The 23,411-nt window shown below is 38.9% G+C and overlaps 4 protein-coding genes, 1 non-coding gene and 1 pseudogene across 5 annotated transcripts in view; 4 read left to right on the top strand and 2 right to left on the bottom strand.

Annotated features, from left to right (window-relative positions):
- The first annotated feature begins 7,290 nt into the window (after window positions 1-7,290).
- Window positions 7,291-10,632, top strand: LOC101295873 (probable methyltransferase PMT16-like). Its single transcript, XM_004309174.1, has 6 exons — window positions 7,291-8,013; window positions 8,598-8,808; window positions 9,247-9,544; window positions 9,637-10,029; window positions 10,137-10,214; window positions 10,339-10,632. Exons 1-6 carry the CDS (start codon window positions 7,291-7,293, stop codon window positions 10,574-10,576), a joined length of 1,941 nt encoding a protein of 646 aa, XP_004309222.1. The 3' UTR covers window positions 10,577-10,632.
- Window positions 10,633-11,124: 492 nt separating this feature from the next.
- LOC101295579 lies at window positions 11,125-15,698 on the top strand (annotated as a pseudogene).
- A 368-nt stretch (window positions 15,699-16,066) lies between these two features.
- Window positions 16,067-19,102, top strand: LOC101300399. The gene is made up of 4 exons (XM_004308062.1): window positions 16,067-16,415; window positions 17,533-17,733; window positions 18,016-18,093; window positions 18,184-19,102. Exons 1-4 carry the CDS (start codon window positions 16,110-16,112, stop codon window positions 18,931-18,933), a joined length of 1,335 nt encoding a protein of 444 aa, XP_004308110.1. The 5' UTR covers window positions 16,067-16,109; the 3' UTR covers window positions 18,934-19,102.
- Window positions 19,103-19,996: 894 nt separating this feature from the next.
- LOC101295288 (putative non-specific lipid-transfer protein 14-like) lies at window positions 19,997-20,356 on the bottom strand. The gene has a single exon (XM_004309173.1). It carries the CDS (start codon window positions 20,354-20,356, stop codon window positions 19,997-19,999), a length of 360 nt encoding a protein of 119 aa, XP_004309221.1.
- Window positions 20,357-20,904: 548 nt separating this feature from the next.
- TRNAV-AAC lies at window positions 20,905-20,978 on the top strand. The gene has a single exon. It is a non-coding gene; the product is annotated as a tRNA-Val (tRNA).
- Window positions 20,979-21,180: 202 nt separating this feature from the next.
- Window positions 21,181-23,411, bottom strand: part of LOC101295000 (inactive rhomboid protein 1-like) — a 2,966-nt gene continuing 735 nt past the window's right edge. Inside the window, exons 2-6 of the mRNA XM_004309172.1 lie at window positions 22,279-22,618; window positions 21,999-22,162; window positions 21,753-21,916; window positions 21,403-21,659; window positions 21,181-21,316 (exon numbers count right to left, since the gene is read on the bottom strand). Coding sequence (XP_004309220.1) covers window positions 21,202-21,316; window positions 21,403-21,659; window positions 21,753-21,916; window positions 21,999-22,162; window positions 22,279-22,618 — 1,040 coding nt within the window. The 3' untranslated portion in view covers window positions 21,181-21,201. The remainder of the gene's footprint in view (window positions 21,317-21,402; window positions 21,660-21,752; window positions 21,917-21,998; window positions 22,163-22,278; window positions 22,619-23,411) is intronic.

Raw genomic sequence — 23,411 nt, 5'->3', positions numbered from 1 at the left:
CTCTACTCTCTCTCTCTCTCTCTCTCTCTCTCTCTCTCTCTCTCTCTCTCTCTCTCTCTCTCTCTCTCTCTCTCTCTCTCTCTCTCTCTCTCTCTCTCTCTCTCTTCTTTCTCTTCTCTGGTTCTCTTTTTTTCTCACTCTCTTCACTCATGAGTTCATTATATAGTAAAAGTTGGAAGTTATGTTAAGGATTAATTACAAAACACCACTCGAATTATGATGTTATTTTCATTTTCATACCTAACTATCAAAAACTTGTATTTTCATACCCGAAGTTTATTCCGTTAACATTTTGATACCCTGACCACTAACACCGTTAAATTTTGAGGGCATTTGTGTCATTTCAATAAATATATCATTTTTTACATTTACTTTAACAAAATAATTTATTTTTTGAGGTTATCAAATACAAATAAAACAATTTGCTTTAGTAGAACTCTTTTATGTATATATATTTTTGGAGTTACATGTTAAGCAAAACAAGATAAAATAAATTAAAATAAATTATATCGAGAAATATCAAATATCGATGGAAATTTTATCAAATTTTATTTAAACATGTTTAATCTATTTTTGGTTAAATATATACTACTGGAAAAAACCACTTAGAAGACGGAATGATTTCGTCTCTTAACAAAATTCATCTCCTAAGAACTTAGGAGACGGAATGGCCATTGGCTAAGATCTGTCGCCTAGGAGAGGTGAGGTAGGTGACGAGACGACGGAAAATTGAGTTTTGTCGACTAAAAATTACTTAGGCGACGGAACGGTTTCCGTCTCCTAAGTGCTTAGGCAACAAAATGGATTCCGTCACTTAAAATATTTTAAAAAAATTATTTTAATTAATTAAATTTCATTTCTCTTTTTTTTATTTTTTATTTTCAGTTTCTTTACTTTTTCTTTCTATTTTTTTTCTGTCTGAAACCCACCACCCATTCCACCACCACCCCAAATCTCATCACCCTTAACACCACCGCCACCTCCGGTAAACATAGATACCGCCTCCGGTTTTCCTAAGCAAAACCGCCCATACCTCCATCAAACCCTAATCCATCAAATCTAATCCCGAAATACAAATTTCAATCACCCAATTTCAATCACTATTTATACATTTCATGATCACCCAAGCTCACCTCCATTCTAGATCCAAAAAAAATTCAAAACCCAGCCTTGAGCACAGTCTTGAGTCAAGTGTAGAAACTCCTTTCAACCTTGAGCACATAATTCAGCGAGGAGGAGGGCCGGTGGTCGAGGGTGGAGGATAGAGGGGTCTGGAGGAGATTAGGTTGTTGGTAGGAAAGGATGGTGAAGAGATGGTGAGCGACGTTGAGAGGCAGCGGAGGAGAGGCAGCGGAGGAGAGAGCGAAGTCGACACCGGTCTGGGCTAGGGAGGTCGGCCTTGGAGAAGTCGACACCGGTCTAGGCTGTGGTAGTTTAGATATGAAAAATTGAGTGGGAGAGAGAGAAGAAGGGAAGATAAAAGATTAAGAGTGTTTGAAGGAGGAGTAAAAGAAAGATAGAGTTTGTGAGTTTAAATAAATTGGGAACTAATTTTTTCAAAAAATTTCATTTGAAATTTTTCTCAAAATTTTTGGTGAAAGGTTTGACCGCCTAAGTTTTTCTAACTTAGGAGACGAAATTGTCTAAGTTCGTAGCCTAAGTGAATTTTAAAAAAAAATTATTAAAAAAAATTCCGTCTACCTAAGTAAAACATTCCGTCTTCTATGTTCCTCTTAATTAGGCTACAGAATTGAATTTCGTCAACTTAAGTTTTTCATTATTTTTTTTTAATTTTTTTTTTAAAAAATCCGTCTTCTTTAAGTAAAACATTCTGTCTCCTAAGAGGAATTTAGGCTACGGAACGCAATTCCGTCGCCTAAGTGGTTACTTTTTTATATTTCTTTATTTTTTAAAAATAATTTCGTTTCCTAAATAAATGGTTCCGTCTCCTAAGTGGTTACTTAGGAGACGAAATTGTTTTAATTCCGTCTCCTAACTAATTTTTCCAGTAGTATATACCATGTTTAATCTATATATGCTGAACTCTATATCTGTGTGCTCATTTGACTTAAAATGAACTTAATCTTAACATACTAATATAGCCCTGTTTCGATCTTTTCTATTCTTTCTCACATGGAATATATTCAACACAAAAGCTAGCTTTACTAGGACGACGAAACTATTAGGTGACGAATGAGCACGATTTTGAGGTTCATCAGCCTTTGTTTTGTCGCCTTCTGACTAGTATTGAGAGGTGGACTGCATGTTTGCATGCATGCACGTACTTAGAAAATTACCTTGCTACAGGCAGTATGCTCATGAAGGCTGCTTTGATAAGTTATTAGAAAGGGAGAGTGCCGCCGTGCCGGTATAACTTAGTCGATCGGAATTCGATGAGATTTGGGCATGCAGTTATCTATGTGTAGCTGAATAGGAAGCCATGCCACCGGCCTCTTGCAAGGAGGATCTGCACAAATATGAAGCAACTGATGGATCGAGAATATCATTTCAAGTTACCCCCACAATTAAGCAGCATAGTGTAATCAAGAATATTATTTCAAGTAACCTAACCTCTTTCGAAACTATACCATTTTTTTTTTCAGGTTGGTTATGCAACAAACACCATATTAATTGTAAAAAGTTCATTAGGTTAAGGTGATTTGTAAGATCAACGTGGATATCTTCCTTGATTGGCATGGGCTGCCTTTAATTTGGGTGTCAAAGTTTGTGGCTTTGTGCTACGGTTTTTGATCTTGGTTTTATGTTTCTAGTTTCCTAGCTAATTACAATAAAGTCTTTGTTCTAGTTTCCTAGCTAATTACAATAAAGTTTCCTAGTTTCCTAGCTACTTAATTTGTGACTGAGAACAAGGTTATGAGAAGATTATAATGTCTTTGGTTTGTCGGGAAGAGTTACGCCACGCCACCCCTAACTTATAAGCCCTTAAAGGGAAAACAAATCCCTAATTTTTATTGGAGATCAAGTACAAGTTAGGTTTCCTATTAGTTCCAGTGAGTTGCAAATATAGTGTATTTAATCAGCATATTCCCTTCTTATGTAGGATTTTTTGTGGATATTCCTTGTTAAGTAGGAAATTATAAGTTACTATATGTTTCCCAGTAGACCTAGGGAACTTCATCTGTTATCTATAAACAAAGGGGTGGGGGAATCGATCTCCGGCCCGGGAATCCATCTCCGGCCAAGACTGCAAAGAAAGCTGAACTTGTTAGATCATCTCCTTGGTTTCAAATCATGGGATTCTCAAGTTGGACAGAACTGCCTCAGCATCTATTGGATTTAGTTTTACACAAATTACAATCACCATCAGACTATGCGCGGTTTAGTGTTGTTTGTATGTGGTGGAATTTTGTAGCGAGAGATCATCTAAGAAGACGCACTAGGTTAACTGGTCCTCCAATGCTCTTGACCTATAGTGGCAAAGAAGAGACATGGAATTTGTGCGACATGAGGAATGAGAAGGTTCTTGATTTGCAATTGGAATTACCAAACATACGGTTTTGTGGGTTCTCCAAGGGATGGTTAATATTTTTCGATGAGAACTTTATAGTAACCCTTGTAGATCTATTCACAAGAGTTACAGGGAGGAGAGGCAATAGAAATTCAATGGTTGGCCTTCAATAGTTCTATTGAATCTCTTAGGACTAGGGTTGCTCCTTGCTGTGATTTTTATGTCCACAAGGCTATAAATCCTATAATTACAGCAGATCCAGTATTAAACGCAAAAGATTGCATCATTGTGGTCGTCTATGGGCATCTATTGTGGTTAGCTTTCATTAGACTTGGTGCAGACACAAAATGGACTTATGTTGATCAAAACAATATTTGCAGAATTCGGGATATTGTTTAAATTGAAGATAAACTATATGTTGTTGATGTTGCGAACCGACTTTTTTGTTTTGACATTACTACTAGTCAATACATATTTACATTGGTTGGAGAAGGATTTGAACGACCAGCAGGAAAATGGTTCAAGACATATTTGGTGGAGTCATCTGATAAGAAAGAACTATTGATGGTTCATAGGTATGTGGGTATTCGTCGCCGATCTCGACGCCAAGAGCCGCCACGCTTGACAAAGAAGTTCAAAGTTTTCAATTTGAAGCCGATAATCATAAGTGGAACAGGATACGCAGTTTAGGTGATGTTTCACTTTTTGTTGGAGACTCTGTAATGTCTGTCATGACTTCAGATTTCAGTGGTTTTCTTCCGAACTGCATATACTTCATACATGATTGGGATCTTTCCCATCATCGTCAGCGACATCGTGATTATGGTGTGTATAACATGACAAATAAGGATATATATCACTTTAAAGATGCATCAACCCCAATCAAGATGAGTAATCGTACACCAATGTGGACAATGGCAAAACTCAGATTGTAAAACGCTGGAGAAAATAAGCTAGCTTCTTTTTTTATTTTTATAGAGAAATAAGCATTTTGCGGTTGTTTAGTATTCTCCTTAATTTATCTTCCAAATTTGCGACTTAAGAGGGTTCCCTAATTTGTAAGCAACATGAACATGTTGTGCTCGATTGCTTTCTTCTTAAATATTCTTTTTTGTATTTGTAATCTGAATCGGCTTATTGATTGGTCCATTATGCATGAGCATCCCACTGTCTGCATGCCTTGTAGCAGCTAGGGAAGCTGCCATGCCATTGTTAGCCCATACCTGGATGGGCGTGGGAAGATCAAGTGAACACCATGAGCAGGTAAGTTCAAGCAAACACCAGCTTATTGGTAACAAGCACCAAGTGTCCGTAGTATCGAGCCAACACCAGATTCATTTAGACAAGATCAACAGTAATTTAAGCAAATATATAGGAAGTTCATGAAAGTATAGCTGAGACTGAGAGAAATAACCTAGCTTTGATCTAATAACTTGGAAGTTAAGGGCAATAAGAATCTATATATTTAAGGTGTAGTCTCCCATTCTATATAAAAAATGTATAAGGTTTGCTTGCTTCTCTATAGACATATATAAGAAGGGGTTCAAAGAACACAAAATTTAACACTATTTTTTACACTAATTTTTATCCATTAGATCTTAGTTGATCAAATGGTTGTCATTAACTGTGAGTATGACTTGACAAATGACATGACAATAATATATTTTCTGAATAAAAAATAAACGAATTGATTTGACAATGATTGTTGCAATTTGAATAGAATGTATTATTTGTTTGCAACCTCGAACATATATTGCAGGCATTCAAGCACCATGAACACCATTCATTGTTTGCTCTACAGCCGTAGTTGTGATTGGCGGCAATCAGGTTACCGTTTTCAATCTCGAAGCTCATCTCGAGTGCTCGATCTTTAGCATGAGAGATCCAGTTAAGACAAAAAAAAAATTATGAAAGACGACGAAAAACCATGCCGCGCATGAACATCAGGCTCCAATTTGAAGTTTTGAACTATGGTCTCCATATGGACCGCGGTATGGGTACCTTAGTAGAGCTAAGTTTGTATACTGAGTAGACTTCTCCTCAAGTCTGTAGTACTCCGTAGACCTTGAACGATTGTGTACTCGATCACATGAACACCACATGGTTGACAACTCACAACTCGATTTCGGATCGAAATGGATTGACCTTCTATATATCAGCTTAATTTTCCAAGGTTGACAAACCAACCTCACCACGTTAAGAATGCATGCCCACATTCACGACGGTGATGGCTGGTTTCCCGGTATATATGGTCGGAATTAGCGCGCGGTTTTCACGTCAAGATCTTGTTTTTGCTTTGGATCGATGGTTTTATATATCAATTAAAACTAAATGGTAATAGACCTGTTTTTAAAAAGGACTACACATTACATTTGCATGCATCTGGGTCGATTGGCTCGATGGATCGGGTTATATATATATGAGTTGACCCATGCCAGGAGAGGAGCTGACGCAGAAAGAATAGTGAACGAAGACAGCAACTCGATCATTGCATGCATTACTTTATCAAGAAAACAAATATACATTGTTTCAGTAGTTTTCAACTTTTAAAAACTTTAGAGTTCGCTTCAAGATTTCAGAGAATATTAGAATATATAACGTACAATATTCTCATTCTCTATATAATTCAATCAGAAACGACGGTGCAAGAACTAGTTAAATACCACGTACGTACGTCTTCGTCGTGCATGTGGCTTAACAAAACCAACTACTAAATAAGAATATGTCACCACGATCTACCGACAGTTCTGTTGGGATTAAGAAGAATCTTTAATTCAGATTGGGTAAATCATATATAACAATACGAGCTTATAATTCCCGTTATGAAAAGTAAAAAACTGTCTGTTCTGGGAAAGGTTTAAGGCAGAAGTGTATTGTTCATCTGGGGAGTAATATACTAGACAGGAACACTTCTGATTCCATGTAAATTACTAGCTAGCTAGATTATTAAACAAAAACATCCTCATGGTCTGTTTACCTAATCATTTAATTATTTGCATAGTCTTACTTTTTTTTATCGAGTTCCCCCTAGCCTGCAGACTGCAGTCATCACGAATCTCACTCCAATTTGAATTTACACTTGGCATGTACCTTAATATTGGATAATCTTACTATTGGAACTCATCGATCGCCAATGTAAGTAGTGAACTCGTTGATCATGATCAAAATGCTCTGTGATCATCCAACTCTAATGACAGAAATTCAGAAAACAACCATGTCTGATCGTGCTGACCCAATTGTTTGTGAGGAGTGTGCCGAGAAGCTGCTTTCTAGCAATTCTTTTATTCAATATTAGTTATTATCTAATTATTTGTAATAGTATATTTTAGGTTACACTTTAAGCATTATCTTAGAAAAACTAAAGAATTGAAGCAATCTTGCAAAACGATCTTTATGAGAATTGATTCTTTAATTGTTTCGAATTATACTGTACTAGAACCATGGATATTTACAAATGATAATTAGCCATAACTCCCGATTCACTACTTCAAATGCAAAGATACTTCTCTATTTCCATGAATAAGCTAAATTAACCTAAATTAACTCATATTCTAATTATGGTTTTTCCATGAATAAGCCAGTGCACTAAGTAGCTGGCTGGTCAATTCATATCTGTATATAAACTACACAAAAAACATCATCTCTCACATGACCTACTTGATTATTAGAAATCAGAAACCTATTTGTTTAAAACTTTAAATCCACACCCTCCCCACCTCTCATCCCACCTCCCCCGCTCAACTCACCTTTCTCAATTCTAAACCCTTATAATTCAAACCTTCAAGATTTCTTAGCCAGGAATACATCAAATCAAATCATCCATGGCTTCCTCCGACGACCACCGTCCCTACAATCCCACATCGAAACCCTCGAAGCCTTTTTCCCTTAGCAACTTCTCAACATGGAAAATAAAACCCACCAACTCCTACACCTTACCACTCATCCTCTTCCTCTGCATCTTCTCTTACTTCTTCGGCCTCTGGCAACACGGCAGCACCTCCCCCACCGCCTCCACCAACGCCGCGCACAACCAACTCCCGTGCAACTCCCCCGACACAACCCTAACGAAAAACCAACAAACCCTAGATTTCACCACCCACCACAACCCTAACTATGCCATCAACATTTCCAACAACACTCCCAAAACCTTCCCTCCCTGCGACGTCAAGTACAGCGAGTACACACCGTGCGAGGACGCGAAGCGATCCCTGAAATTCGAAAGGGAGAGACTCATATACAGGGAGAGGCACTGTCCAGCTAAGGATGAGCTGCTCAAGTGCCGTGTTCCAGCACCTCACGGGTACCGGAACACGTTTACTTGGCCCAAAAGTAGAGATCTGGCGTGGTACGCCAATGTTCCGCACAAAGAGCTGACGATTGAGAAGGCGGTGCAGAATTGGATAATATACCAAGGCGACCGGTTTAAGTTCCCCGGCGGTGGAACCATGTTTCCGAACGGCGCCGATGCGTACATTGATGATATTGGGAAGTTGATCAATCTCAAAGACGGGTCTATCCGGACCGCCATTGATACAGGCTGTGGGGTAAGTATGATATTTTCCTTTTCAATCGTGATTTGTTTATGGAAATAATTAATTCTTAATTATGGTTGACCATATATATCATACACCTAACACAATGAGTTTATCCGTGGGATTTGCACTTCCTTTTGGGGATTCGGTGATTAATGTATTTCTATTCTCTCTTCCATATTTAGCTAGGTTAACATTAATATGGATTTTCATATAAGGTGATCTTAGATTCTTAGCTGTGTATATGCATTGTGAATTGCATTTTCCAATTTGGGTCAAAAAATCAAATATTAGATATAACATTACTACTTATTATAATTCTTTATTTTCGAGAAAATTTTAGTTTAAGAAAAATCTTCTTCGTCATGGTACTTTTTTCCGAAATGAGGCAGACCGAGTACCTAGTCATTGATAGGTGCCTTGCATGTTCTTTATGGCATTTTGTATTTCGAAGATTTGTTCAAAGATGAGGAAAAATATTAGAATAGTAATTCGGTTAAGAAATGAAACTTTTATAGTTTTAAATTTTTCAAAATATTCAGATAGATACACACGTGGCAGTCATTTGCTGTGGATCCACATTGCTTATGATGCAGGTTGCTAGTTGGGGAGCCTATCTATTGTCCCGGGATATTCTACCAATATCGTTCGCGCCAAGAGACACACATGAGGCTCAAGTCCAATTCGCGCTCGAGCGAGGAGTACCCGCGCTAATTGGAGTCATTGCCTCGAAAAGACTTCCTTACCCTTCTAGAGCCTTTGACATGGCTCATTGCTCTCGCTGCCTCATTCCCTGGGGCCAAAACGGTACTTTCGCCTTTCAAATATCTATTTGTTTCATATTAGTCTCTCTTGCGACGATCAAAGTTGGAGGCTTAGGTGACGAGTCAGATCCTCAATATCACTTTCAATCGGAACTTGTTTTTGATGGAATCTATAAATTATATACAATTTATTGCATATTACAATAAGTTATATTCAATTATCTTGTATATAATTCGTTATATACAATGTGGTTTGCTTGTTGTATTATTTGTCACGGAGGCTTATGTGACGAATTAGACCTCAACTTCCATTAATTGCTTCATAAAAAATGTGGACGAATGTCTAAAATCATAAACGTTACGAGGGTAGGCTCCGCACTAACCATTTTAGACCCCCAAAAACAACCCTAACGATTATTAGAGTGAAGTGATACACTCTTAACTCTAATTTTGTTTTTGTTTGGACGGTTTCTGCATGCAGATGGGGTTTACTTGACGGAGGTTGATAGAGTTCTGAGGCCAGGTGGGTACTGGATTCTGTCCGGTCCACCAATCCGCTGGAAGAAATACTGGAAGGGTTGGGAAAGAACACAGGAAGACTTGAACGAAGAACAAACTGGCATAGAGGCTGTAGCCGCTAGTCTTTGCTGGAACAAGTTGGTGGAGAAGGACGACATTGCAATTTGGCAAAAACCAACTAATCACTTGAACTGCAAAATGAACCGAAAGCTTGCCAAGAATCGCAACTTCTGCCCTGCTCAGGATCCCGATCAAGCTTGGTTTGTGCTCTAATCAACTTATATATTACGTACGAGACACTGCTGTAGTTCAGCTGTTTGCTTAAGTTTATCTTAATTTTTTTGGTTTTTAGGTACACAAACTTGGAGACTTGTTTGACTCCTTTACCCGAAGTTTCTAGTGAAGATGATGTTGCCGGTGGGAAGTTGGCAAAATGGCCGCAGAGACTAACCGCTGTGCCGCCAAGAATTAGTAGGGGAACTGTGAAGGGTGTCACAGCTGCAAATTTTCAACAAGATTCGGAGCTATGGCGAAAAAGGGTGACACATTATAAGACAGTGAATAATCAACTTGCGCAGCCGGGAAGGTATAGAAACCTTCTGGATATGAATGCCTACTTGGGTGGATTTGCTGCTGCCCTAGTTGATCTGCCTGTCTGGGTCATGAACATGGTTCCTGTCGACGTGAAGGTTAACACACTCGGAGTCATCTACGAACGTGGATTGATCGGTTCATATCAAAACTGGTAAGTTCCAACAAAATCACAAAACTTTATACGTTTGGTGTGACTAATATATGAAAGTCTGTTACACACATAATTGATTCAATCTTTTTGTTGTGTTTTGTTTTCAGGTGTGAAGCAATGTCGACATATCCAAGAACTTATGACCTCATTCATGCTGATACAGTGTTTAGTCTCTACAAGGATAGGTAAGATCATTACCTATTAACCTATACATATAAGGCCAGTCATGTGCTATGCTTCTGAAAGTCTAGATAGAAGCAAAGGTTTACATGATCAATAACATTAATGTGTGTTCAATCTGAGCTGCAGGTGCGAAATAGAAGACATTTTGCTAGAGATGGATAGAATTCTCAGGCCAGAGGGAAGCGTGATCATCCGCGACGATGTAGATGTGTTGGTGAAGATCAAGAGTATTATCGACCACATGGATTGGGATAGTCAAATTGCTGATCACGAAGATGGACCTCATGAAAGGGAAAAGCTACTGTTCGCGGTGAAGAAGTACTGGACTGCTCCAGCTCCGGCAGAAGAAGGATCCAATTCTTAGCATTAGCATTTTCTTTTCCCTTTTTGTTTGAAGTCTGTAACATTCATGATTTTTTTGTGATAGTAATTTCTTCTGTGTTATGCTCTATTTCTAGCTCAATTCAACTGTTCTTAAGGAAGGGGATTTGTCATGATCAGATTCATTGACGACGCTTAAGATTAGGCTAAGTGCAAACATGGTTGATGGAAGTGAACCGATCTGATTTATAAATGTAATGACCACCATTCAACAGATAGTTCTAATTGTCATAAAAAAAATAAAAAAAAATAAAAACAGAAGTTCTAATTTTCTTAGCTATACAACAATCCATTTTAAAGAAAAAATAATATTGATAATTCATAGACCATGAATTCTATGTGATCTTCCAATCCCCACGTAAATTTCCTCCTCCAACGTAAAAGGCTATCCCAAAACTATATTAGGTGCTTCATGCAAAGAGTCGCCTCATGCCAACAAAGACCAACTATAAAATGACCTATGACATTATGATAGAGAACACTCAATTCCCACGTAAAAAATTCTTACATATTTCCACAGCTTAAGCGCTCATGGCAAACTTCAAGTCGATGATTAGCTTCCAAACTGCAGCATTACTGCTTGTGGTTATGATTGGCCTCGCACTGGTGGAGAACCAGATAGCCGAGGCGCAGGGCGGCTCGTGCATGGCCGACCTGACCCACCTGAATGTGTGTGCACCCTTTGTACTTCCGGGGAGTGACAACAAACCAAGCTCCGACTGCTGCTCTGCCATTCAAGCTATGGAAACTACCTGTCTTTGCAACACTCTCAGGATCGCTGCTCAAATTCCCACTCAGTGCAATCTCCCTCCCCTCTCTTGTGGTAATTACTAGCTAATTTTTACTCTGGTTAATAATTTCCCTCATATTTACATTTCATTCTTTTTCTCTCTAGCTTAACGGCCTCTAATTTTCACTTACAGGTACAAACTGATCGATCATCATACGAGGATCTAGCACATGATCCACGCTGCATGCTAAGGAATAATGTTGAAGCTTCACCGTCTTGCTTTCGTTTACTGTTTTTTCTTCTGCTCTCTCAAATGTATGTGTCATCTGACCTGCTACGACGATCAGATGCAAAACTTTATACTATTAAATAAAATGTATGAATGTTTTTCATCTGAATAATAACAAGTTTTTGAGTTATGAGATTGTCATATGGAACAATAACATAGAGCCTCGCATGTAGCACATGAATTTTGGTGGAGCTAGAGCTAGCTAATTGATCTACGTTAGAATCAAAACGTGTCGATGATTCAATTACAAACAATTTTGTGCTAATATCATTTGTTATATGTAAAAGAGACTTTAAGAAAACCAAGGCCAATGGTTAGAACGTAGAAGCTTTACAAGTTAACCCTGAAATGTACATGTTTGTAGTCTCGCCCAACATGATGAACATAGCAACGCTACGTGGTTCGATTATATTTGAGACCCTATTTGAACCCGTCAATGTTTGCTAAGTTACACTATTCTATTGATTTCTTCCCCCAAGAAAGCTCAAACCTCACCCAAATGAAAGCTCCTTTCTTTTTCACAACCAGTAGCTTCACCACTACAAATTTGGGCTGAAATGTGCCCCTAATTGACTGCCATAGGCATTGTCATAGGCATCGGAAACCGGAATCCAAATCGGACTGTCAAGGCTTGGACTTTGAAGCACACCCTCAATCTTAAAGGAGGAGTCTTTACTCAAGTAAGTGAACTTGGTCCTATCCAATTAGCTAAACACTACATGCAATTTGGGAAATTGAAATTCTGAAACCCCAAATTGTTGCAGATGTGAAATTGGGGGCACCTGGATTCGGCATTGAAAGGGTCAATGTCAAAATCTGAGCTCTCTGTTTCTGTTATGAGCTGAATGCAATTTGCCCAATTGGGTTTGCTCACTTCAGCAGAAGGGTGTGTGTGTGTGTAGAGTTGTACAAGGTATGAGTTCAATTCTCACAAATGCAAGAATGTAGTTTTAAATTTCATGGCTTCCCCTGTTTCTACTTTCTAGTTAAAATTTAAGACTTTGATATGAAGTTAACCAGCTAACCCAAGATGACTAATTTATGAGATAGAATGGTAATGGTGGAAAGTAATTAAACCACTATTGTATTATGCAGCTGTTGCAAACTTAGAATTCAATTTTTTACTGTCTAATTTTAGCTATGCAGTACAGGAAAGAGTGTGGACTTTTGCTGTTGTTGGACATAGGATTAGTGACTGATTTTCAATGTTTCTTGCAATGTTTGATGCAATGTTCTTGTTACTATGAAGGGTCAATGGAGAGGGAGGAAGGTCATTTGATTAGTATTATTGATGAAACCATAGATTTTGGAGTTGAAACAAACAATAGTTTGGACTTGAATGTGGAGCAGGACTGTACCAACTCACAAATTGTTCATGAAAATGGCACTCTGTCCAATATATCCTCTACAAATGACCACAGTATCGATGCGGTTGTGAAAGTTGGTACAGAGTTTGAGTCCGATGAGCATGCTTACAGCTGTTATAACAAGTATGCTAAGTTGGTGGGTTTCAGTGTTCGGAAAGATTGGGTGAATAGGAGTAAGGTACATGGTCAGGTGGTATCTAGGAAGTTCACTTGTTCTAAAGAGGGTTATAGGCGAAGGGATAAAAGGGTTGTTAATGTAAAGAAACATCGAAAGGAAACAAGAACTGGTTGCCTGGCGCATATGATCATTACTCGTCAACCTGATTTTAAATATCGGATTTCACACATTGAAGAACAACACAATCATGAGAATGTAAACCCAAGTATGGCTCAAGCATTACCACCGCAGAGGGAATCCAGTATTTCTCAAGCTGCTGATGCTGAATTGGTAGAAGGTACCAAAGATTTCAGAACACTGTCAAAATTTGCATCTGAATCAGTGAATAAACAGTTTAGATTAAGTGAAGCTCTTGATAATGTCAATATAGGTTATGCCAATCATCTTCAATCTGAAAGGACCAGAGATATGAAGAAGGGAGAAGTTGGGAGTTTGCTGCATTACTTTCAAAGGCATCATGTTGAAAACCCATCCTTTTTTTATGCTTTACAGGTCGATAGTGATGATAAAGTTTGTAACATCTTTTGGGCTGATGATAAGATGGTATCAGATTATGATCATTTTGGCGATGTGGTTTGTCTGGACACAGTTTGCAGAACAGGCAAGAATTGTCTCCCATTTGTACAGTTTATAGGAGTAAACTATCACAAACAGGCAATGATCTTTGCTGCCGCACTTTTGTATGATGACACCATGGAATCTTATTAGTGGCTATTTCAAACTTTCTTGGAAGCAATGTCAGGGAAGAAACCAAAGACTATTCTAACTGATCAAGATGCAACAATTGTTGAGGCAATCAATTCAGTCTTGTCAGAAACAGACCATCATATATGTATATGGCAAATGTATGAAAATGCTCTCAAACACATTAGCCCCATGGTAAAAGATACCGAGTCTTTTGCCAATGACTTCAAGAGATGTATATACGAGCACAAAGATGAAGATGATTTTGTTTCTGCTTGGAGGGATATGCTAGATAACTATGATCTTCATCAAAATGACTGGTTAAAATGGATGTTTAGGGCACGCGAGAAGTGGGCTGTGGTGTATGGTTGGAATACTATTTTTGTTGAAATGGAAGGTGGACATTTGGTTGAAAGTTTATTTAATGATCTGAGAAATTACCTTCACTCTGACACTACTGTTCTTCAATTCTTTAAGCATTTTGAGAGGGTGGTGGATGAGCAACGGTCCAAAGAAAGAGAAGCTAGTGATGAAATGAACCGCTGTTTGCCAAGGCTAATGGGGAATGTGGTTATGTTAAAGCATGCAAGTAATGAATACACCCCAAGGGCATTTGAAGTGTTGCAGCAAGGATATGAGAAATGTTTAAATGTTGTTGTTAACCAATGTAGTCAGAATGGGTCATTGTTTGAGTACAGAGCCAAAACATATGGGACAACTTGAGAACACAGCGTCACATTCTGTTCTTCTGATGATACAATTATCTGCAGTTGTAAGAAATTTGAGAGTGTTGGGTTTCTATGTAGCCATGCCCTTAAAGTGTTGGATCACAGGAATATAAGGGTTCTTCCTGCCAAATATGTCTTGAAGAGATGGACAAAAGATGCCAGGTCAGGGAGGGCAAGATTGAGTGATGTCTCCACGGTTCATGATAACCCTAAGCTTACTGTGGCAAGCCGTTACAAAGATCTTAGCCACAGAATTCTGATGTTATCTACCAGGGCTTCTGAATCTGGGGAAGCATTTCAATACGCCGTAAGGCAACTTGACCAAGTGCTGGAAGGGGTTGAAAAAATTTTGACATTAAAACCTGGGGATGCTCAGGCTGTCACGTCAAGCATCACAGGTACAACTACTTTTGATATTGAGTATGCAGAAAATTTTCTAGATGAAAATGCTTTTGTAAATCAGGGTGAGAATGGTGTAAAAGGAGAAAATGAACAAGGGAGTGGTGTCCTCGACAGAGGTGAGTTCACGAATGCAGATGGAAATTTCTCTAGCACAGACAGAAATCAGATTTCAGATTCATCCCCGCAAAGTAATCATTCCTTCATTTCTCCGGAAGCCTTTACCGGAAATCCCATTGCACAGGTGAGTCTGGACTCTGGACTTCCACATTTGGCAACTGTTAATGTTTAGTTTGCTGGAAGTGTGCAAGTTTTGATCCTTTCATAATTCACTACACAGGGTTTGTACACTTTTGAAGCGAGCCCTGCAAACAATTGCATGTACGCACAAGCTAATGCCACCTTACTTCAACCTCCAAACATCTTTCCTAACCAACATGATTCACCTTCCCTTTTGCAATTGTTTCAGGTAGTTTTTCTTTTTACAGACAATTCGAGCTACTACGGCCACTGTATCTGATTTGTTTGTGAAATTCTGACACAGGAACCTTTGATCAATGGCACATACCAAGAGCCTGTATCTGAACCGAGGCAGGTAAATACAAGCAAAAGTGAAATAGTAAAATTCTTGTTCAAAGTATCCATATGCTAATAATTTTACTTCATGCTTCCGCTGTAGGCAATGGATCTTGATCTCCACCGTCCACATTCACCTTCATTCTTTCTCTGAGCCTCAATCCTTCGTGACTCAATGTCTCAATGAACTAATCTAACGATTCTCGACGCTTGACTCCGAAGTTTCTAAGTAAAAGCCTCTAATATGAGTTCACTCTGCACCATCTGGTCAACTCTACAACACAGAACGCACTACAGATATTTCTATTCCACCAGCTTACGTCTGTGGCTCCCCACCTTCCAACTGCCCCTAAACGTTTGGTGGCGCGTGTTGGCAACTCCCAACCAAGCGCGCGTGGTGTTAACCCCACCTATTCCAAATTCCCCAAACCAAACGCTACTTAAAGACAGGGAAACATAATCCTAGTGTCTTCTCTATCACTCCTTATACACACTCCCTCCTCCGACCGCCAAAGTCTTCAGCTTTTGTCATGTCCTTCTAGTTTCAGCCGTCCGGCAATGAGAAATGGGCTTTTTCCGGCGACTCTTCGGCCCAAAAAAACCCAAAAAGAAGACTAACAAGGCCGACGCCTCCACTTCAGCTTCTCAAGAATGGGGCGGCATGGACGCCAACAAGCACGCCATAGCGGTAGCCGCAGCTACTGCCGCCGTGGCCGAGGCAGCTCTCGCGGCGGCTCATGCGGCGGCGGAGGTTGTCAGGCTCACTAACGGCGTTGGGACTTCCGGGAACAACGTTAGCTTACCTGTTAACGTCCGCCGTCACCGCAACCTCGCCGCCGTTAAGATACAGTCAGCTTTCCGGAGATACCTGGTTGGTATTTTTTCTGCTAATTTTTTCCACTTTTGCCCCTTAAATGTAGTTGAATTTACGTTGCTAATGCTCCTAGAAGTGCAAAGTTCTTAACTTTTTGCGTATTGGCCTTGTTTCCATTGAAGCTCTGTAAATTGTGGATTTTAATGTTGAATATTGGATTAAAGAAACTGTTTTTTGAAGCTTCTTGAACATAAATTTTCTCAAAAACAAAATTATTAAATTCAACTACTCAAGTCTGCCGACACTGTTTGATGTGTCAGTGTCAGAGTCTAAGAGAAGAAATTCTCTGCTTGAATCTGTGTTCCTATCCTGTTCAAAAAAAAAGAAAAAAAAAAAAAAGAATCTGTGTTCCTAACTAGAAGGTCAGGTCACTTTGGTACTTTCACTGGACATGGATTTCCAACCTCCCAAATGCCAGAGTGACAGAGGGAAGGACAAAGATGTCATTTTTGCAGTGAAAGTTTTGACCTTTTGTCTCTGTGACCACAACCCCCGTTTACTTCCAGGCTTCCAGCTTGGCTTGTTGGACCTACAGCTTTTATTTTGGGGTGATATGATGGCCTCTAATTGCAGAAAACTACTAGTACTAGTTTCCTACTTATCAATTTCCTACTGTGGGCAATGCACTATTTGTTTCCTACTCTATCACTTTGTTGTTTAGCTTGTAGAATTTAATGTAGTATAGCTTAGCAATAGGGGTCAAGAGAGGGTTGTAGTTGGGGTTTATTGTGGCCATTGATTGAATAGAGAAGGTAGCAGCCATTAATCAAGTGGATGAATTTGGGATTTGGTTGCTGCTAAGTTAAGTTTCATGAAAAGATGTTGTGTGACTAAGAATTTGTTAGGATGGTCCTTTCGTTTATTTGTTTATTTGGTAGCAATGATGCATATCTGAGGGGATCATGATTATATCCACAAGCATGTATATCCCTTTTTAAAAGTTGTATTCCAGTCTGTTCCATATGATTTAGCATCTGGTGCAACTAAAAAGCATTGTTAAAAGTTAAAGATGAAAATTGTTTACATGTTTCATTCACTGGATGTGTACTGAATTATATTGGTTGGTATGGTTAGTGATGATGTGATTCTCACAAACTTTTGGATAATGTCAAAGGCAAGGAGGGCTTTAAGGGCACTGAAAGCACTGGTGAAACTTCAAGCATTGGTGAGAGGCCACATAGTAAGGAAACAAACGGCAGACATGCTCAAGCGCATGCAGACACTGGTTCGACTCCAGGACCGTGCACGGGCAACTCGCTCACTCATGTCAGAGTCAGTACATTCTAGCAGCAAATCCTCCCTGTCTTACAATCCTGTAAGCCGACCTTTGTTGTTAGAATTATGCATGATAGTTGCTTTTCGCATCCTATCAGCATGCGTTAATGCATTTTTAGACATGTTTGCATCCTTGGTTGATTGCCAGGGGCAATGCAGATCTCTATACATTACTAAACACTCTTACTGTATTGATTCAGACTTACTGCTTACTCTAAGAGTTTCACATTACTCAAAGTTCACTCTAATATGAAATCAGTGAGTTCTTAGTTTAAAAGGAGTAGGTAGGTGGTTTGTCATTTTCTTTAATTTCTGCTTGCAGCTCCCAGAAAGTCCTGACAAAATTGGATACCAGCAACGTGTTTATAGTAGCAAATTTGATGGGCCCTCTTTGCTGAAGGTATTGACTTCAATGTCTGCGTAGAATTTGAATTCATAGAGATTATATTGTACGTGGACTATAATCATATTATTCTGTTTCAATATCCAGAGGTGTGGTTCAAATTCAAAGGTGAGAAATACCACCAGTCTGGACAGAAGACGTCTGGCCTCATCAGGATGGTTAGATCGGTGGATGGAAGAAAGTGTATGGAACAACAGCCGTGATGCTTCATCACTGAGATATGTGCAAGCAGATAGTGAGAAGGTTGACAAAATCCTTGAAGTAGATACTTGGAAACCTCACTTGGGCTCCCAACGAAATGCCAGAGCTTTTCAAACCGCACAGCATGTTATGGTTTCGGATAATAATAGTCCATTGTTTATGACATTTGATTCCCCGTCCAAGCGCACAACAAAAGAACCAAGTTTGATTCCAAGTCAATCGTCCATGGATTACTACTCATCAAACTCTTTGAAATATCCTATAGGAAAAGATGAAGTAGTGGCTTCAAGAACTGCAGAGAACAGCCCACAAGCATTTTCTGCCTCATCGAGACCTGGAAGTAGGAGTGCTAGAAGAGCCCACTTCTCGCCAACAAGGAGCGAGTACTCGTGGGGTTTCTTTAGCAGCTATGCCGGTTACCCTAGCTACATGGCTAACACGGAATCATCCCGGGCTAAGGTTCGGTCACAGAGTGCTCCAAGACAAAGGCTTGAATTTGAGAAATATAGTTTGACAAAAAAATCCATCCAAGAGTTTTGTGAAGCAGGCACATGTTCAGAAACAGGTTTAGCTCAAGATGCTGATTTCAGGACTAAAGCCTTTCTGAGCTCTAGCCACTCAAACAGGATCCGGTGATAGCTGATATCTCCATGTTTTTCTATGTGTGTATGGCGGTAAATGTTTTGAGTCTTAACTAGCTGCCCTTGATGTACAAACCAAGCTTTGGCTCCATGGATGTCAAAAGCTTTTCCAGAACTGTTACTGAACCTTCATGATTACACCTCGGTTGTGATGTAATATTAATTGTGTTTGTACCCAATGTATATAGATTTCCTTTCCCTTTGGATCCTTATTTTGGTATTTTTCTAATTTAGACTGTAGATTCACGGAGATGAACTCATGTAACTTTATGAATTACTACCTTTTTCCCTTTGGCTTTACAGGAAAATGATGAGAATGTACTAGTTCATGCACCCAAATCAGATCAAATGCTTTCACGCATCCATTGATTATATCACACGCATGAAATTGACTATAAATCATATAAAAACAAAAATAGATAAAAATAAAAGACTTTCTTCAACCGCGTAAAATTGACTATAAATCATATAAAAACAAAATAGAATAAAAATAAAGACTTTTCTTCAACCGCTTATTCTTCCGATGATTATTCTAACCGTTTATTCTTCCGATGATTATACATCACCTAACGCGTATGCCTTAATGATTGACCTTTGCTACCGAATTGATGAATGAAAAGTTTTCCCCATATCTATGTAGGGCAACTTGACTCGTGATTTGTTTAACAAAAGTAAATACATGATCATGTTGGTATGCCTTGAGATAAATCATTTAATCATAACCTCTTTCTCTCAAAGATAACAGTTAACAAAGTAAACTTTGGCCACAAAAGGTAGATTTCCCTTGTAAAAAGAAATGTTACACATACAATGATTATCTAACCTACGTTGCCATCACAGTGATCACACAAACTTAACTCCCAAGTTAAACATGGTTTTAGAATCTCCAACCAAAGTGAACTCTTCATATTCAAGGTAGAATGTAATGAGCCCCCTTCTTGTTGATTCCGTTCCCTATTTGGTCATAATTCCCAGCTCATGGTATCCTGCATTGTCATGTAAACTTGAGAAGCAAAACTAAACGATAACATCAGCAAGATTTTCAATTGAGTTCGAACTTACAGGTTGCAATCAGTGTTGGGATCAACGATGAAACCCAAAGAGACTTGACAAAAGTCAGGCAAAGTAGCAAGGGCATAGCCATTAGGGGTGTAAGTGGAGAAAAGGCTCATCAAGCATCTACAAGTGAATCTCCGATTTTCGACTGTGTTATCGCAAACCATTTTGATACTTATCATGGAGTTACAGCATGGAGACCCCGGAGAAGGGTCCGGGAAGCCATAAGTTATGAAGTAGTAGCAAGCGGAGAGGAGGGCCTTCACGCCGGAGCACTCTACATCGGAGACGCTAGACACCAATGTCACACTCCATAAAAAAACTACCAGTACTACTCCTATCACTACTGTTTGGCTCCCCATTTTGCAAACTTTCACTATGGAAATTGGTACCTATTTAAACAATGAGGCTTCTTTTATAATGTTGCTATCTTTGGTTTGGTGTGAAGTAAAGAACGCATGGTCATCATGAAGGTCGAATGAGCCACTCTTTCTAAAACGGAACACATAACCTTTAAGCTTTTGATTGCCAAGATAAGCAGATAGCCAACGATCTTGTTTACTTGAACTCATCGTTTCTCCTCTCATTGTTGAAATGAACGCTCCCCATGCTCAATTATAATATGACGATCGAGTTTCAATTCTCTTCGATCAATTGTAACTAGCTAGTTTGAGAAGTCTTCAGGTGTGTATGCATGTGGTTGAGAGATACTTTGTAAATCTCAATCCTAACACCTCTAGGTGGATCTATTATTAGATCGCCAATGTAAGCGAGATGGATTATTACCATATATCGAACAAAAAAGATTGACAAAAAGTATTCAAATGAATATTAAAAATTATTTGGAACAAATTATATTCTTATTTACATTATATATTATATACATGGTTTTGTGCGTCAATGACATCAAGGTTTCGTGGTGTAGTTGGTTATCACGTCAGTCTAACACACTGAAGGTCTCCGGTTCGAACCCGGGCGAAGCCATTCAATTTTTTTTTTTTTCCTTGGTTCCTTTAGCTTAGTTCTTAGTTCTCTAACATTTACAGATTGAAAATATATACCTCAAGGCATGAGGCAATTTTGAATAAACAATCCAATACAAGTACAAATATGGAGCAAACCAGTTTGTAACAATAATAACTAGGCATTTACATAGGATTCAACCACATCTATAGCTGAGATAAGACTTTTCTCTCGCGTATGAGTGTTAGTTTTCTTCACAATGCCATCTAGATGTGGGAATACAACTGAGGTAGTGACACCAATGGCAATGCTCATTTCCATTCTTGCCGTGGAACAGCATCACCAATGCAACTGTAAACCTGTATCACAAAATTACTTTTAGTTCAACTATTTCAGTTCATGCTGAAAAAGTGAAAATCTCTTCTAATTGGTGAGAGGAACTTACCCAACAATCAACAGAGTGACTGAAAGAAGCCATAACACATATTGGTAGGCCTTGAATTTGGACTTGACATTGGCATTAGCACCAGCAGGAAGATTCAGCTGCTCCAGCCATCCGAATTGAGGACGGGGCATGAACACAAATCTGATGAGGAATCCGGTGATAAATCCACCAATGTCCGCAAAATTATCAACGCGTGGCAAAATTCCAATGCCAAGGTTAATGACAGTGATGACCAGAAGAGTAACAAGAGCTGCAACCTATATGGTAATGTGAATAAACAAACAGTATATCAGCCAACATGAAAATGTACTCGATGACCATAAACTACCAAACATCACAATTTTCTTGACCTTGTTGGTATAAATAGTCCAATTCGTAATTAGTTCCGAGAGCATTGATCCAAGAAGACCAAAAAGAGCACCCGAGGCACCAACAGAAATGTTCTTTTGAATAAAAAGAGATGACATGATGCTACCCCCAAATCCAGATAACATGTATATAATCCCAACTCGCACTGCAAAATTTCCACAGACAATAGGATGTTACAAGATATAGCAAACCAAGATAAACTAACAAGATCACAGAGAAATATATACCAGACCCAAATTGCTGCTCTATTCGAATTCCGATGAAGACCAAGCTGAGCATATTAACTACTAGATGTACTACTCCAGCATGTAACCAAATACAAGTAACAAGTCTCCATCCCTGATGCTTATGCACCACTTTGAACCCCTCCAAGGCTCCCAACTTCTCCAATCTTCAAACACAATAACCCCAAACCAATCACTTTCTCATGCATAGCAAAACTTTAATCTGAATTCTGAAAACAAGCGAAAACATCACGAAATTGAGAAAAGAAAAGATTATCATTACGTGGAAGAAGAAGGGCCCAAGAGAGGGTTCTCCTTCAAGGGTTGAAACGAGAACTTGCCAAGAACCCTAGCTACGCACTTGCCTTGGATCCCAGAACTGTGGTTGGGGCAGTCATTCATATACATGGCCACAAGGAACACAAAAATGTTGATCACAACGAACATGGGCACCAACCAAGAAGTCCATTTGGTCTCTGCGTCATCTGCAACATACGAAGACGACGAGTAGCTCTCTCTGTTTGCTCTGTGCTTCACTCCTCCTCCGTTTTCCAAGTCTACAGCTTCATCAGGCACTGTTGTGTTTGTCGGTGCTTGGTTGGTTTCTGAGCTGATTGGAGTTTCTGTATGAATTTGATTAGATGGAGTTGGTGGAAGGGTTTAATGTAAGGCATAAAGAAAGGAAGTGGGACTCGAAGCTTTAAGCTTTAGTCACTAAAATGGAAGTAACCGCCGTTTTTGGCTGTTAATGAAAAATGGACGTGCGCGCTTAGTTGCTTGTACGCGGTAAAACCCTAAATACTAATCTCCAAAGAAGAAGGTAGAACCAAAACCAAGAACCAAGAACCAAGGATGAAGAAAATAATCACAATGCTTACCTCTTAGGACTACTTGTATAGCCAATCCCGTTTACCCAGACTGCAAATCCCACATGATCAGCTAGTGTACTTCCCTCTACACTACTAAAATTCAATAATCACGATTCTTAAAGAAAAGAACTTGTTTAAGAAGTTTTAGTTTAGGACCCCTTCATACTGATGACACTAGTTAGTTGTATTGTAATGATAATATAAAAGATCACAAAAACAATTCAAGCCTTTTTTTGTAGGGCTTTGACCCACTATGTTTGATATGATCTTAATCTTTGTTTTCATCTCCTTTTCACCTAATGCACTAATGCATTAGTATATGATGATTATAATCTAACCCAATTTGATTCTTATGAGTCATCTCGTTTGGCATTTGATATTTCTTCTTTAATCTGTATCTAATATATTCTCCTGCTGCACCATTAGCTGATGGAACTTTGCTCATCTAACTTTAGATACACGTCATATGGTAAAAAGGAAGAAGATATCTATCTCGAAGAGAAGCTTTGTGAAACGAAAGGAGGTATATATATATATATATATATGA

This window comes from Fragaria vesca, linkage group LG7 (genome assembly GCF_000184155.1).
Source record: "Fragaria vesca subsp. vesca linkage group LG7, FraVesHawaii_1.0, whole genome shotgun sequence".
In the NCBI taxonomy this organism is placed as follows: domain Eukaryota; kingdom Viridiplantae; phylum Streptophyta; class Magnoliopsida; order Rosales; family Rosaceae; genus Fragaria; species Fragaria vesca.
This window is presented reverse-complemented; position numbering and strand designations above follow the sequence as displayed.